Consider the following 16878-nt stretch of genomic DNA (forward strand, 5'->3'; position numbering starts at 1 on the left):
TCCGCGGCCTGTGGGATCTTCCTGGACTGGGGCACGAACCCGTGTGTCCCCTGCATCGGCAGGCGGACTCTCAACCACTGCGCCACCAGGGAAGCCCAACAAGCTCTTCTTGTTAGACAATGCTGATGTTCCTAGATTTGCATTCTAATATATTTCAGGTAGAGGCAGAATTACAACGTAAAGGACTATTTTTTTTAATTGGAAAAAAAATTCAAGCATGTATTCTTTATTTAAAAAATGACTCAGGGACTTCCCTGGTGGCGCAGTGGTTAAGAATCCGCCTGCCAATGCAGGGGACACGGGTTCGAGCCCTGGTCCGGGAAGATCCCACATGCCGTGGAGCAACTAAGCCCATGTGCCACAACTACTGAGCCTGCGCTCTAGAGCCCGGGAGCCACAGCTACTGAAGCCCGCGTGCCACACTACTGAAGCCCGCGCGCCACACTACTGAAGCCCGCGCGCCTAGAGCCCGTGCTCCGTAACAAGAGAAGCCACCGCATCACAACAAAGGGTAGCCCCCACTCGCCGCAACCAGGGAAAGCCTGCATGCAGCAACGAAGCCAACGCAGCCATAAATAAATAAATAAATTTATTTAAAAAAAAGACAAAAAAATTTTCAATGTAAAAAAAAATAGAAATACAGAAAAGCACAAATAGAAGAAACATCAACTATAATCCCACTATCATTCACACTTTGGTATACCTATCCTTCCAGTTTTAAAAAAATATATAAACAATCTATACAGAATTAGGTTACTATGCATGGTTTCATAAGTGGGTTTTCTCATTAAACACAAGTATTTCCTCATATCTTTACTTGTTCTTCCAAAACATGAATTTTAATGGCTATAGTTTTCCTCTGTATGGTTATGTCATTTCCACTAGGATATAAGCACCACAAAAGCGGGTACTTTGTGCAAATCAAAGAACAGTGCTCAATAACCATTTATTGAACACATACATGAATTTAATCAACTCCTTGTTGCTGGACATTGAGCTTATTTCAAACTGACTATTACATTCTTATACAAAAATCTTGCAGACAGCTCTAATTACTTCCTTAGACTCAACTAGAAGTGAAATTTATTGGGTCAAATGGTACACATTTTAGAACATTATTAGGATGACCATATAATTTATCATCAAACCAGAACCCTTCTGAGAGGAAAAGGGAACATCATTCAGGCCTGCCCTGGCCCAACTGGGATGTACAACAGAATTACAGGTTACATGATGCCAAACTGAGCCTTAAAGGTTATATAGCAAGTTACACTGCCACTTGCAGAGCATGAGTGCCAGTTTCCCCAGACCTAACATTTGTGACTCCACTCTTAATATCATATACATCCTAGAACACAGAGTATCTACCCTGGCATTTTTGATATAAAATAATAAAGAAAACAAAATATCTTCCCCTTGATGTTTTCTCTTGGTTTCAGGCTCCTTTCTAGGGGTTTTGTTTCCTTTCTAGATGTTGGCAAATGTTTGCTGTACAGCCTGGATCATATCTTTTAGACTTTGTTGCAATTATTCAACTCTGTCATTTTAGCATGAAAGCAACCACAGATAATCTGGAAATGAATTAGTGTGGCTGTGTTCCAATAAAACTATTTATGGACACAGAAACTTGAATTTCATATAATTTTCATGTGTCACTAATATTATTCTTCTGAGTTTTTCCCCCCACCAGTTAAGAATGTACAAATGATTCTTAGTCCATGGGCAGTACAAAAACAGAGGGTAGCTCACAGTTTGCTGACACCTGACTTAGAAAACATCTGGTAGACAACTAAAACAAACTTGGTGGTGGGGGGGGATCATCCTCATTTAAATGTAGAAAAATCACCAACTTTTCCTTTTTCCTTGAGCTGTATCATTTCTGCTGTCAAAGTATAGTTGCATTATATACATCTTCAACTATATGTGCCTCACAGAAATATACATAAAAACGAGAGAAGTGAACTGTGCAAACAATTCTGCTCAACCCTCTCCACCCCACAAATGAGTCCAGGAGCACATCCCTAGAGGAAGCGTGGGCTGGGAGACAGGAGTCTTCCATCCTCTTGGCTGGCCTCAGTTTCCACATGCTTCTCACAGCATACATATCTTGCTTGATGGAGTGTGAGTTTACAGTTGGAACATGTATTTTTTGTAAAATATTGACCCTGAACACAAGGCAATACCTTCATCTGATAACTGACTAAAGAGCAATCTTCTAATGCTGAAAGATAAGCTGACTGCTGGATTTATTAAATGACATGTGTTGGTGTTCAGTGGGTCACATATAACGTACACAGTGTTCATATAATGTACATTATTAAAAATTTAAGGGATTTTTCCAGTGGTAATTTTAATTATATAAAATTATCCTATCACAAACGAATTTTAGAACCTATGTATGTACACATAAAGGATGAACCTGTTAACTTTTATTCCTTCAAACAAAAAAAAAACCTACCAAGGATTACAATATAAACTCAATATTCAACACTCGTAAGAAAAAAAAGGCAGGACAGAGGAGAAATGCAAATTTGGCAAGTCATGTCGCAAGCAGCAGGTATCAAAGCAGCTTCTGGTCAGTCGTCCACACAAACAAATAAGCCAGAATGTTTCTAAGAGTCCAGATAGTAATAAAATATTGGCAATATTATGTTTCTAGAAAGGAGCACTAAATTTCCATTATTGTTTGAAATAGCAATATCCATCTAGGAAGATGGTAATAAATATTTTCATTTTATGAGTGAGGAAACTGAGGCCCACCGAGACAAGGTAACTTAAAGGCTCAGGGTGTACCAAGGTGAACTGGTGGGGGTACACAGATTAAACGCAGTGCTTCATGCATTTTCCATACTGTCTACAATACCAAAAACAGCAGTGACTGGAATATCAAGGAATATTCTCTCCTGTGAGACAGCCACAAAGAATACTTAGGGCAGAAACAGCTAGAAGGCTTCAATAGCATGAATACAGCAAGTGAAAATAGGAAAAAAACGAATCCCAGAATCACTTACCCTCAAACATAGATACAGATCTTTAATTTAAAACTGAGTAAGTTTATTCATGGGGAAAACAGTTACAGAATACCCTTAGGACTTTTTTAGTCCAACAATTAAAATTGCATTTAAAAGCCAACGGGAAGAGTTTATTTACAGACCTGAAAGACATCTGGAGAAACTACTGTCCCTCTTTCCTTGGGTTTATATATATTTACCCTTTAGGCAAGAGAGATAACTGTGATTGTCTTTTCTAGGAGATGCGATTTCCAGTTCCACTGTCTTAAGTGTATAGGATTTTTCTGTGAAGGCCAGAGAAGATCAAAGAATTTGGTGTTGACTGGAAGAATTAAGAAGGTAAGACTAATGGTTGGTTCATGGAACCACAAATCACTAGATGGGGTGGTGGAAGGGGAATTATGTTTCCCATCAATAAAACCTGAGGTATTTAAAGATTCCACAGACATGGAAATTCACGTCTACCTTGCTCAGAGATAACGGCGAGGCTGAGAAGGCTGTTGTGGGAGCTCATACCTCCTTGGACTTCGCACATACGTTAGTGCCAAAACCTAACCGGGACTGGATCACGTCAAGCACTTCTCTGACCGAAGTGGTTAATCAGTTTTCTCTTCAGGAAGGGTTCCAAGGCAACAGTGTGATCAATGATGAGTTTTTCCCTGTCTCTGCTTTTGGCCTGTCTTTGTGCTAAGTCTGCGGCAATACAAAACAGCACGGTCATTTACCGTTAAGACCTGCCTGAGTAAAAGAGTGGGGCTCTCCAAGTCTCAGCAGTCAGGGTTTAACCTAGCTCATTTTACTTGGCTGTTCTCATCATCCAGATGGCAGGAACCCTCTGGGGTGATGTCTCTTTTATTCTCCTCCATGAGTTCCAAAGGGAAGTCCTGACCTATGGCCAGCACCTGCCGGACAGTCATGTTAACACGAGCAGTTTTCAAGTAGCTGGCACACACCTGCCAGTCCTCCACAGAACAGGGCTCCACCACTGAGTCTCTGGGGAGGTCAGCTGGGAGAGGCGTCTCTAGGCAGCAAGGCAAGCTTTCCCCTTCCAGACTGGGAAGGACCCTCGGGACTGCATGGTTCAACAGGCGGCTGAAACCTGACATTACCATGATGTCACCACTGTGCAAAAACATGGGGGTGGGCGCTTCATCTCTTTTGAGGCCACCCAGGAGAAAGATGGCAGACTGTCCGAAGCTATAAAAAAAAAGTAAAACAATACGAATAGTAAGTTTCTGTTACTAGCCATGACTGAGAAAGTTACTGCCCACTGCTTTATTTTTTGGTTGCACTGTGCACCTTGTGGGATCTTAGTTCCCTGACCAGGGATTGAACCTGGGTCCACAGCAGTGAAAGCATCAAGTCCTAACCACTGGACCACCAGGGAAGTCCCAATCCTCCTTTTTATACCATGCTAAGATCCTTCTTTTCTGGCTTGTGTCTATGAGCGACCAGCCCATGATCTGTTATTTAAACTTATTATAGCCCAGAGAACTGCTGCAAAATAAAATCTGAAGCAATTAAATAAGCAAATTAAAATTTATTTGGGTCCTTTAATATATATTTATAATTCCTGTTCACTTTAAAGATAATGCAATTAATAAAAGATTCTGTTCCTGCACTTTCCTCATGAGATACAGGTGCAGTACTTTGCAGAAATATAAACTTACATTTAGGGAGAAAAGGAGAGTAAACTTTTCAGGCTTCTGTGCTTTGCTCTCCTCTATTCCAAAAAGGTTGCTCACTTTGCCTTATGGCCTCTACCACTTATCTATTCCACAGACACTGACAATACCTCTCATTATAAGACAGACTCCATGCATCTTAAACAGAAATATTCATTGTAATTTGGTCATTACTCGAAAAGGACTAGGCTAATTTTACTTATGATACATGGCTAAGATGCCCAGAAGTGAAAGATTATAGAGTCCAACCATTTAAAAAATCTAATGTTTTATTTAAGCTTAAAAGTGCTTTAGAAAAAGGAATGAACTGATAAGTAATTCAAAATCCCTAGACCCAACTTACCTGAATGAAAGCAGGGGTTTGGAGTGATCTAGTTCAGATTTGTCTACATGGATTCCTAGTGTGGAGTCTAATCGGTAGTAATTCAGGATACCTGCTTCAGCTCGGAAACCCTGAAATCCACAGGCAGCGGCTACTTGCTCTGAGAGGAAAGCCAGGTCAGAAGGGAAAGGTGTATAATGATCTGCTGAGTATTTCTTTGATAAAAGTAGGGAGAATAAGAAAAATAAACAATGATCTCAGGAAAATAGGAAAGTGTGGCATAAGATTAATTACCACTTTAAAATCATCTAATTTACATGTAATATATTGATTGATTGATTTACAATGTTGTGTCAGTTTCTGCTGTACAGCAAAGTGACTCAGTTATACCTATGTATACATTCTTTTTTTTTTTTTCCCGGTATGCAGGCCTCTCACTGTTGTGGCCTCTTCCGTTGCGAAGCACAGGCTCTGGACGCACAGACTCAGCGGCCATGGCTCACGGGCCCAGCCGCTCCGCAGCATGTGGGATCTTCCTGGACCGGGGCACGAACCCGTGTCCCCTGCATTGGCAGGCGGACTCTCAACCACTGTGCCACCAGGGAAGCCCTACATTCTTTTTAATATTCTTTTCCACTACGGTTTATCACAGGATACAGAATATAGTTCCCTGTGCTATACAGTAGGACCTTGTTGTTTATCCATTCTCTATATAATAGTCTGCATCTGCTGACCCTAAACTTCCAATCCCTCCCTCCCCCATGGCAACCACAAGTCTGTTCTCTATTACATGTAATATTAATATAGCATGATTTACCCATCCCTCAAATACTATAGCCAGTTTGATTTTGGACCCCTCAGCCTGCAACGTAGTTTCATGTGATTTCACTGGTCAATCTGATGGGATGACATGCTCAAAACATCTGAATTTAAACCGACTTACACTGTGGTCAATGCACGACCTTAAAATGGAAGTAATTTTCAGCAATTTACCCCCTGAACTGCCTCTATTTTTTGTACCTAAGGATCATAAATATCCTTTTTCTCTTAAAAAACAAAAAAACAAAGGCCAGAATACTCTCTCTACAAAACATATACAATTTCAGAGAATGACAAGGCAGCAGCCTCCTACGCAGATGAGGCTGACGGCTAGTCTGGCTATGTAAGCCAGCAGCATCCTGATCTCTTCCTTGGGCTGATGCTCCTCTCTCATTCCTCCCGTTACTCAGTCAACCTCAAATCTGATTAGAAAATCCACTTTTGTCTCACATCCCCACTAGTGTTGACTAGCTGGAGCAATGGTCATGGCTCTGGAGAGATGTGAGGTTCTTTTTTTTTTTTTTTTGTCTTCAGTAAGTGATTATTACTGGGACAAAAGACAATTTGGTACACATCTGCTCCAAAGCACAGAGGATTCTATACAGCAGAAACAATCCATTAACAGGAATGCGAACAGTAACACCAACTAGAAACCTATCACACACACACTAATCTTTCATCCACATTTTAAAAAATGGGCTTCAGTATATTTTTGTTATTTCAGTATGTTAACAATATACTTATTTCCTGTTTCTTTCTCTTCCTCTTCCTCATTTTTCTTTTTTTATTAGTCATCAATTTTATACATATTAGTGTATACATGTCAATCCCAATCTCCCAATTCATCACACCCCCACCCCTGCCCCCCCGCCGCTTTCCCCCCTTGGTGTCTATACGTTTGTTCTCTGCATCTGTATCTCAATTTCTGCCCTGCAAACTGGTTCATCTGTACCATTTTTCTAGGTTCCACATATATGCGTCAATATACGACATTGGTTTTTCTCTTTCTGACTTACTTCACTCTGTATGACAATCTCTAGATCCATCCACGTCTCAACAAATGACCCAATTTCATTCCTTTTTATGGCTGAGTAATATTCCATTGTATATATGTACCACATCTTCTTTATCTATTCGTCTGTCTATGGGCATTTAGGTTGCTTCCATGACCTGGCTATTGTAAATAGTGCTGCAATGAACACTGGGGTGCATGTGTCTTTTTGAATTATGGTTTTCTCTGCGTATATGCCCAGTAGTGGGATTGCTGGATCATATGGTAATTCTATTCTTAGCTTTTTTTTTTTTTTTTTTGGCGGTACACAGGCCTCACTGCTGTGGCCTCTCCTGTTGCGGAGCACAGGCTCCAGACACGCAGGCTCAGAGGCCATGGCCCATGGGCCCAGCTGCTCTGCGGCATGTGGGATTTTCCAGGACCGGGGCACGAACCCACGTCCCCCCCATCGGCACGGGGACTCTCAACCACTGTGCCACCAGGAAAGCCCCTATGCTTAGCTTTTTAAGGAACCTCCATACTGTTCTGCATAGTGGCTGTATCAATTTACATTCCCACCAACAGTTCAAGAAGGTTTCCTTTTCTCCACACCCTCTCCAGCATTTGTCGTTTGTAGATTTTCTGATGATGCCCAGTCTAACTGGTGTGAGGTGATACCTCATTGTAGTTTTGATTTGCATTTCTCTAATAATTAGTGATGTTGAGTAGCTTTTCATGTGCTTCTTGGCCATCTGTCTTCTTTGGAGAATGTCTATTTAGGTCTTCTGCCCATTTTTGGATTGGATTGTTTGTTTTTTTAATATTGAGCTGCATGAGCTGTTTATATATTTTGGAGATTAATCCTTTGTCTGCTGACTTGTTTACAAATATTTTCTCCCATTCTGAGGGTTGTCTTCTAGTCTTGTTTATGGTTTCCTTTGCTGTGCAAAAGCTTTGAAGTTTCATTAGGTCCCATTTGTTTATTTTTATTTCCATTACTCTAGGAGGTGGATCAAAAAAGATCTTGCTGTGATTTATGTCAAAGAGTGTTCTTCCTATGTTTTCCTCTAAGAGTTTTATAGTGTCTGGACTTACATTTAGGTCTCTAATCCATTTTGAATTTATTTTTGTGTATGGTGTTAAGGAGTGTTCTAATTTCATTCTTTTTACATGTAGCTGTCCAGTTTTCCCAGCACCACTTATTGAAGAGACTGTCTTTTCTCCATTGTACATCCTTTCCTCCTTTGTCATAGATTAGCTGACCATAGGTGCATGGGTTTATCTCTGGGCTTTCTATCTTGTTCCATTGATCTATATTTCTGTTTTTGTGCCAGTACCATATTGTCTTGATTACTGTAGCTTTATAGTATAGTCTGAAGTCAGGGAGTTTTATTCCTCCAGCTCTGCTTTTTTCCCTCAAGACTGCTTTAGCTATTCGGGGTCTTTTTTGTCTCCATACAAATTTTAAGAATTTTTGTTCTAGTTCTGTAAAAAATGCCATTGGTAATTTGATAGGGATTCCATTCAATCTGTAGATTGCTTTGGGTAGTAGAGTCATTTTCACAATGTTGTTTCTTCCAATCCAAGAACATGGTATATCTCTCCATCTGTTGGTATCATCTTTAATTTCTTTCATCAGTGTCTTATAGTTTCCTACATACAGGTCTTTTGTCTCCCTAGGTAGGTTTATTCCGAGGTATTTTATTCTTTTTGTCGCAATGGTAAATGGGAGTGTTTCCTTAATATCTCTTTCAGATTTTTCATCATTAGTGTATAGGAATGCAAGAGATTTCTGTGCATTAATTTTGTATCCTGCAACTTTACCAAATTTATTGATTAGCTGTAGTAGTTTACTGGTGGCATCTTTAGGATTCTCCATGTATAGTATCATGTCATCTGCAAAGAGTGACAGTTTTACTTCTTTTCCAATTTGGATTCCTTTTATTTCTTTTTCTTCTCTGATTGCTGTGGCTAGGACTTCCAAAACTATGTTGCATAATAGTGGCGAGAGTGGATATCCTTGTCTTCTTCCTGATCTTAGAGGAATTGCTTTCAGTTTTTCACCATTGAGAATGATGTTTGCTGTGGGTTTGTCGTATATGGCCTTTATTATGTTGAAGTAGGTTCCCTCTATGCCCACTTTCTGGAGAGATTTTATCATAAATCAGTGTTGAATTTTGTCAAAAGCTTTTTTTGCTTCTACTGAGATGATCATATGGTTTTTCCTTCAATTTGTTAATACAGTGTATCACATTGATTGATTTGTGTATGTTGAAGAATCCTTGCATCCCTGGGATAAATCCCACTTGATCATGGTGTACGATCCTTTCAATGTGTTGTTGGATTCCGTTTGCTAGTACTTTGTTGAGGAGTTTCACATCTATATTCATCTGTGATATTGGTCTGTAATTTTTCTTTTTTTGTAGTGTCTTTGTCTGGTTTTGGTATCAAGGTGATGGTGGCCCCATAGAATGAGTTTGGGAGTGTTCCTTCCTCTTCCATTTTTTGGAAGAGTTTGAGAAGGATGGGTGTTAGCTCTTCTCTAAGTGTTTGATAGAATTCACCTGTGAAGCCATCTGGTCCTGGACTTTTGTTTGTTGCAAGATTTTTAATCACAGTTTCAATTTCATTACTTGTAACTGCTTTTGCTGCATCCCACAGGTTTTGGATTGCCGTGTTTTCATTGTCATTTGTCTCTAGGTATTTTCTGATTTCCTCTTTGACTACTTCAGTGATCTCTTGGTTATTTAGTAACATATTGTTTAGCCTCCATGTGTTTGTGAGTTTTACATTTTTTCCCTGTAATTCATTTCTAATCTCATAGTGTTGTGGTCAGAAAAGATGCTTGATATGAGTTAATTTTTTAAAAATTTACTGAGGCTGGATTTGTGACCCAAGATGTGATCTATACTGGAGAATGTTCTGTGTGCACTTGAGAAGAAAGTGTAATCTGTTGTTTTTGGATGGAATGTCCTATAAATATCAATTAAATCTATCTGTTCTATTGTGTCATTTAAACCTTGTGTTTCCTTATTTATTTTCATTTTGGATGATCTGTCCATTGGTGTAAGTGAGGTGTTAAAGTCCCCCACTATGATTGTGTTACTGTCGATTTCCTCTTTTATAGCTGTTAGCAGTTGCCTTATGTATTGAGGTGCTCCTATGTTGGGCGCATATATATTCATAATTGTTATATCTTCTGCTTGGATTGATCTCTTGATCATTATGCAGTTTCCTTCCTTGTCTCTTGTAACATTCTTTATTTTAAAGTCTATTTTATCTGACATGAGTATTGCTACTCCAGTTTTCTTTTGATTTCCATTTGCATGGAATATCTTTTTCCATCCCCTCACTTTCAGTCTGTATGTGTCCCTATGTCTGAAGTGGGTCTCTTGTAGACAGCATATAGATGGGTCTTGTTTTTGTATCCATTCAGCGAGCCTGTGTCTTTTGGTTGGAGCATTTAATCCCTTCACATTTAAGGTAGTTATTGACATGTATGTTCCTATGACCATTTTCTTAATTGTTCTGGGTTTGTTTTCGTAAGTCCTTTTCTTCTCTTGTGTTTCCCACTTAGAGAAGCTCCTTTAGCATTTGTTGTAGAGCTGGTCTGGTGGTGCTGAATTCTCTTAGCTTTCGCTTGTCTGTAAAGCTTTTGATTTCTCCATCGAATCTGAATGAGATCCTTGCCGGGTAGAGTAATCTTGGTTGTAGGTTATTCCCTGTCATCACTTTAATTATATCATGCCATTCCCCTCTGGCTTGTAGAGTTTCTGCTGAGAAATCAGCTGTTAACCTTATGGGAGTTCCCTTGTATGTTATTTGCCGTTTTTCCCTTGCTGCTTTCAATAATTTTTCTTCATCTTTAATGTTTGCCAATTTGATTACTATGTGTCTCGGTGTGTTTCTCCTTGGGTTTATCCTGTATGGGACTCTCTACGCTTCCTGGACTTGGTGGCTATTTCCTTTCCCATGTTAGGGAAGTTTTTGACTATAATCTCTTCAAATATTTTCTTGGGTCCTTTCTCTCTCTCTTCTCCTTCTGGGACCCCTATAATGCGAATGTTGTTGCGTTTAATGTTGTCCCAGAGGTCTCCTAGGCTGTCTTCATTTCTTTTCATTCTTTTTTCTTTATTCTGTTCCGCAGCAGTGAATTCCACCATTCTGTCTTCCAGTTCGCTTATCTGTTCTTCTGCCTCAGTTATTCTGCTATTGATTCCTTCTAGTGTAGTTTTCATTTCAGTTATTGTATTGTTCATCTGTTTGTTTGCTCTTCAATTCTTCTAGGTCTTTGTTAAACATTTCTTGCATCTTCTCGATCTTTGCCCCCATTCTTTTTCCGAGGTCCTGGATCATCTTCACTACCATTCTGAATTCTTTTTGTGGAAGGTTGCTTATCTCCACTTCATTTAGTTTTTTTTCTGGGGTTTTATCTTTTTCTTTCATCTGGTACATAGCCCTCTGCCTTTTCATCTTGTCTATCTTTCTGTAAATGTGGTTTTTTTCCCCACAGGCTACAGGATTGTAGTTCTTCTTGCTTCTGCTGTCTGCCCTCTGGTGGATGAGGCTATCTAAGAGGCTTGTGCAAGTTTCCTGATGGGAGGGACTGGTGGTGGGTAGAGCTGGCTGTTGCTCTGGTGGGCAGAGCTCAGTGAAACTTTAATCGGCTTGACTGCTGATGGGTGGAGCTGGGTCGCCCCTCCCACCCCACCCCGCATTGGTTTTCTGGCCTGAGGCGACCCAACACTGGAGACTACCTGGGCTGTTTGTTGGGGCTAATGGCGGACTCTGGGAGGGCTCACACCAAGGAGTACTTCCCAGAACTTCTGCTGGCAGTGTCCTTGTCCCCATGGTGACCCACAGCCAACCCCCGCCTCTGCAGGAGACCCTTCAACAGTAGCAGGTACGTCTGGTTCAGTCTCCCCTGGGGTCACTGCTCCTTCCCCTGGGTCCCAATGTGTACACTACTTTGTGTATGCCCTGCAAGAGTGCAGTCTCTATTTCCCACAGTCCTGTCAAAGTCATGCAATCAAATCCCACTAGCCTTCAAAGTCTGATTCTCTAGGAATTTCTCCTCCTGTTGCCAGACCCCCAGGTTGGGAAGCCTGACGTGGGGCTCAGAACCTTCACTCCAGTGGGTGGACTTCTGTGGTATAAGTGTTCTCCAGTCTGTGAGTCACCCACCCAGCAGTTATGGGATTTGATTTTACTGTGAGTACACCCCTCCTACCATATCATTGTGGCTTCTCCTTTGTCTTTGGATGTGGGGTATCTTTTTTTGGTGAGTTCCAGTGTCTTCCTGTCGATGATTGTCCAGCAGCTAGCTGTGATTCTGGTGTTCTCACAAGAGGGAGTGAGAGCACGTCCTTCTACACCAGCGTCTTGGTTCAGGGCTGAGAAGTGAGCTTTAACTTTTCATTAAGAAAGACTTTTCTGAAAAGTCTTTGATGGATGGCCAAGCCTTTTCAGTTGGAATGTGTTTTACTTTTTTCTTCTTTTCCTGAACTGCATATGAGAGCTCCTATTTAATTTCTGAAAACTAAGGGTGTAGTTAGAGAACTTTAAGGTTTTCTCTAACATTTTGTTTTAGTCCTTCAGAAGACCAGCCACTTAGAGCTCTTATTCTATCACTAGATTGCCTCTGCTATAATATAAGAATTACCTTTTTGGGCTTTCATCCCTATCCAAACTGTCTATGCACTACTCTTCTTTCTTAATTCTCTTTCTCTTTTTCTGATTACCCTTTCAGTGCTTTTGATAATTTTCACTCCATGTTTTTCTTAGTAAATGAGGCTAACTTATTCCTTGGAGAATAACAATATCTACAGTAAAATTCATATCATAAAAAACAATAAGCTAACATTTATGGTGTTAATACATTTAACTGCTTAGAATAGCCAGGTACTGTTGTTAATACTACAAAGGTGTTAATCATTTAATCCTCACAACCACCTTATGAGGGAGGCACTATCCATATTGAAGGCAAGATTCAAATCCAAGGTGTCTAACCCAAAGAAAACCACATGGCCATTTCCCCAAATACAGATGTCTAGTTTTCCATTAAATCTATATCACTGAAAATAAGAATTTTATCATGAATAGTTCTGAGCAACATTTACCATTATTTTGAGTAGTTAACATATTTATTAATGAGCTGGGTTGACTGAAACTATGGAGCTCTTAAAAAGTAACTGATTAGTAGGAAGATGGTCTATACTAATTTGCTTTATTCAGTTTACTCTCAGAATTAGTCCTTCCACTTGGTGGCAAACATATCATTGTGAAAAGAAGCACTGAGATGCCAGCGATAAAGGAGGCGTTTTCTGAATCGTAGGGGTCACAAAAGAAGAAATTGTACCTCAAGAAAACATGGAACTTTGTTAACTGTAGGACATTCTTTCCCATCTCTCTCCTGCTCAGACCTTATACAGCAGTCAAAGGCGTCTAGATCTTGGAAGTTCTTTTGTGAGTTGATGGAAGAGAATACCAGAAGCACATGGAGCTTCTTTTACTCCAGGCACATATTATGTAGAAAATAAATGATCAACAAACACTAAATAATAATGGAAATAAAGATTGTAATTGAGAACTGCTCTTGAATACAGTAAAGAAAAATCTGTATCCCTGAAACCTCCCCAGAAGAAGCACCAATGACTTCTGATAAAATAATATAACCTGAGAACATATGAAAAAGTAATTTTCTCTTGATAAATTATTCATTACTCTCGAGATACCATATCAAGAGGATTTTAGGAGGGGATAAATGAAAGAAATCCTTCCACATATGTATAATCTGATACTTTAAGCTTGGCTAGGAAGAAGTCAAACTATGTGGGTCCAAAAAGAATAAAAATGGAAAAACAATGGAATTAGCAAGAAAATTTTAATACCTTATTGTCCCAGTTATAATGGTAGCCTAGGGTCACCCAGCGCAGTTTCTCTAGTAAACTTCGGGGTCTCAGTTTATTCACTTCTTTATACCTGCAAAGATTGGAGACAAAAATGATTTATTCACTTCAAATGGCAGCAATAGCCTGTTGTATGGATCCTGGAGTCTAAATTTGGTATTCTATATAAGCTGTTAGCCAAGATCTCCACAGGGGAAATTAGAACAGAAATGAGTTGACCAAGAATACAATACTACTGGGGCTTCCCTGGTGGTGCAGTGGTTGAGAATCTGCCTGCCAATGCAGGGGACATGGGTTCGAGCCCTGGTCTGGGCGGATCCCACATGCTGCGGAGCAACTGGGCCCACGAGCCACAACTACTGAGCCTGCGCGTCTGGAGCCTGTGCTCCGCAACAAGAGAGGCCGCGACAGTGAGAGGCCCGCGCACTGCGATGAAGAGTGGCCTCCGTTCGCCACAACTAGAGAAAGTCCTCTCACAGAAACGAAGACCCAACACAGCCAAAAATAAATAAATTTATAAAAAAAGAATACAATACTACTAAAACACATGTTAGCATTTCTAATTTCTAATCGTTGGTTCTAAATCCTCTGCTGAATGGGATCAATTTTAAATGTCGAGTTTCCAGCATCTCAATAATAATTAAACAAAATGACAACAGAAATGCCTTTACCAGTCCATGGGAAATGGGACAAAGAGCCCTACAGATAACCGAAAATTTGGCTAACAGAACATGTTCAATTTGGTTTGCTAAAAGCAGGACGTGATTAATTACAGCTATCAACTATGTCTAGAATAATGGCGGCTTCCCAGAATTGCAATTTGGGGAAAAAACATTTGGCAAAATACAGTATACAATCAAAAATTACTGGTTTAACATGACTTCTTTAACCCCATATAACAACTTAGATAACTGAGGCCCAGCTAACAATTAAGGGCCACTGTAATTGATTTGGTTTCTGACATTCCCTTATTCAAACCACAGGAGGTTTCTGTAAAATGGAGGTATCATTTCTGTAATTATACCTTGTTTAATCAAATCTATGGGATTAACTACTCTTTTTCTTTTTTTTTTTGGCTGCGCTGCATGGCTTGCGGGATCTTAGTTCCCCGACCAGGAATTGAACCCAGGTCATTTGTCAGTGAAAGCACGGAGTCCTAACCACTGGACCATCAGGGAATTCCCTAACTACTCTCCTTCTAAAGAGGAAGATTGTTTGATTTACCTCTAAGTATCTAAAAATACAAGAATGCTAGGTCTAATCATTTTATTTAGTTTGTTTTTTCTATGTAATTTACATCATTAATGAATCAAAAAAATTTTTGGGGGGGTCTAGGAACCACTGCTCTTTAAAAAAGAAAAGATTAGGCTGCTTTAAGGAGTTTATATTTTGACAGGAGATGACAGATAAGTATAAGAAATGAGGGGAAAATTTAAGGCAGTATAAAATTTGGCACTAAACTGAATAGCACAAGACTTGGAGGGCCACTAGAATTAAGAAAAAGCAGAGCTCAAAGTCAAGTCTAATCAGTTAAGGCTTCATGGCAGAGTTGGGGAGTTGAGTATGGCATTGAAGAATGGTCAGCATTTAAACAAGGAGTGATGCAATAGGCAATATAGGCACAAAGCATGAACAGAAGCCAAGGATTTATTACAGGCTCACACTGTAAGTGGCACTCATCTTGAGGTCTGACAAAGTTTACAGAATAGATGCTATCTGTCCTCAAAGAGTTTACATTCTAAGGAGATTGCCACACAGACATACATCAAGACCAGTAACTCAATAAAAAGAATGGATCAAACACTGATATATTGAGGACAGCTGTGAAGAAAGAAGCATAGCAGGTCCGACTGCTATCCTTTGAAAGCACTGCATATTAGGTTGGCCCTTGGCAAGCATCTGGAACTTGGATTCTGGGGAGGTTCACACCATTGCCAGAACTCACTGTGCCTACATTGTCTGTATAAACAATACAGTTCATGCTGAACACCTGCCTCCCTTCTGGGAGTCTGAATTTTTGTCAGGCAGAGATTGCCTATGTGCCATCCCCTAGTAAAAATCTGGGCACTGAGCTTCTTTAAATCATACTGATGCTGCTGGTCCAGGAACCACACTTTTCTAGCCAAAATTAAAAAACAAAACACCTTCTATCTCTTTCTAGCTCAATAAGAGATCATTTTATTCTTGACAAAGAACCCCAAATCAGATTGATCTGTACAAATAAAGATAACAAGGCAGCTCTGAAAACTTGACGGCATTTTAGACATTTGATATGGCACCAATAAGCTGCTTTTCATCAAAAGATTGGGTCTAATGTTCTTTAAGAACAGGGTATACATTATTATAATTAACACAGGTTTATGGTATTAATAAAATTATCAAAATTATAGTAACAACCAAACACGAACATATAGCCTATAACATATCCTTTAAAATTTAGTTTCTTTTTTAGGAAACCAAAAAGAACATGTCTTTTCTACCTTAACTGTATCACTATAAAAAAGGCTTTGGGTTTTGCCTATATTATAGAGGGGGATAGGTCCAGGATGCAAAAGAAGTCAGAGAAGAGCCATGCTTTCACAAGCAATAAGTCCAGTCCTCATAACAAAAAGGAAAAAAAAAGCTTAAAGACGCTTAGTGAAAGAACAGTTGTGATCACCGAGTATGCCATTTTGAGGTGAAAATGTGTGTGTGTGTGTGTGTGTGTGTGTGTGTATGTATGTACTGTGTTAGACCCAGGTAGGTATGAGATTCTATCCCTTATTTCATATACTCTTCTGAGAACTTGACTTCCATTCTTGCCTTTGTATAGAATTTCTGGAAGGAAAAGTAGCAACAATTGTTGTAACACTTGCCTTCAAGATGTGAGAGAAGGACTGGCCAGTGCTAGACATTTCTTGTCTTAGTACCATTTAGGGACCTTTCTGGTCCCCACGGGCCTCGTGGGTTAACAAAGATTCCAAAAAATTCACTTGAACATTGTGAATAGTATAAGGCCCAAACCAAGTTTCACATGCTCCCAGATCTTTTTCAAACAGAAAATACTGAGGGATTAATGAAAGGATGGGTGGGCTGTTCTTTTTTTGTACCTGATTTGTCCAAAAAAGAAGCCAAGAAGGCTCAGTGCCAGTGGAGCCACTTA

The 16878-nt window shown here is 39.8% G+C and overlaps 1 protein-coding gene across 2 annotated transcripts in view; it reads right to left on the reverse strand.

The window, feature by feature from the left end:
* Positions 1-389: 389 nt before the first annotated feature.
* The window catches only part of ALKBH1 (alkB homolog 1, histone H2A dioxygenase), a 32494-nt gene continuing 16005 nt past the window's right edge, over positions 390-16878 (reverse strand). For both annotated transcript variants that reach the window (XM_030831902.3, XM_060295117.2), the window contains exons 4-6: positions 13719-13809; positions 5040-5233; positions 390-4208 (exon numbers count right to left, since the gene is read on the reverse strand). In XM_030831902.3, coding sequence (XP_030687762.1) covers positions 3803-4208; positions 5040-5233; positions 13719-13809 — 691 coding nt within the window. In that variant the 3' untranslated portion in view covers positions 390-3802. The remainder of the gene's footprint in view (positions 4209-5039; positions 5234-13718; positions 13810-16878) is intronic.

This window comes from Globicephala melas, chromosome 2 (assembly GCF_963455315.2).
Source record: "Globicephala melas chromosome 2, mGloMel1.2, whole genome shotgun sequence".
In the NCBI taxonomy this organism is placed as follows: Eukaryota; Metazoa; Chordata; class Mammalia; order Artiodactyla; family Delphinidae; genus Globicephala; species Globicephala melas.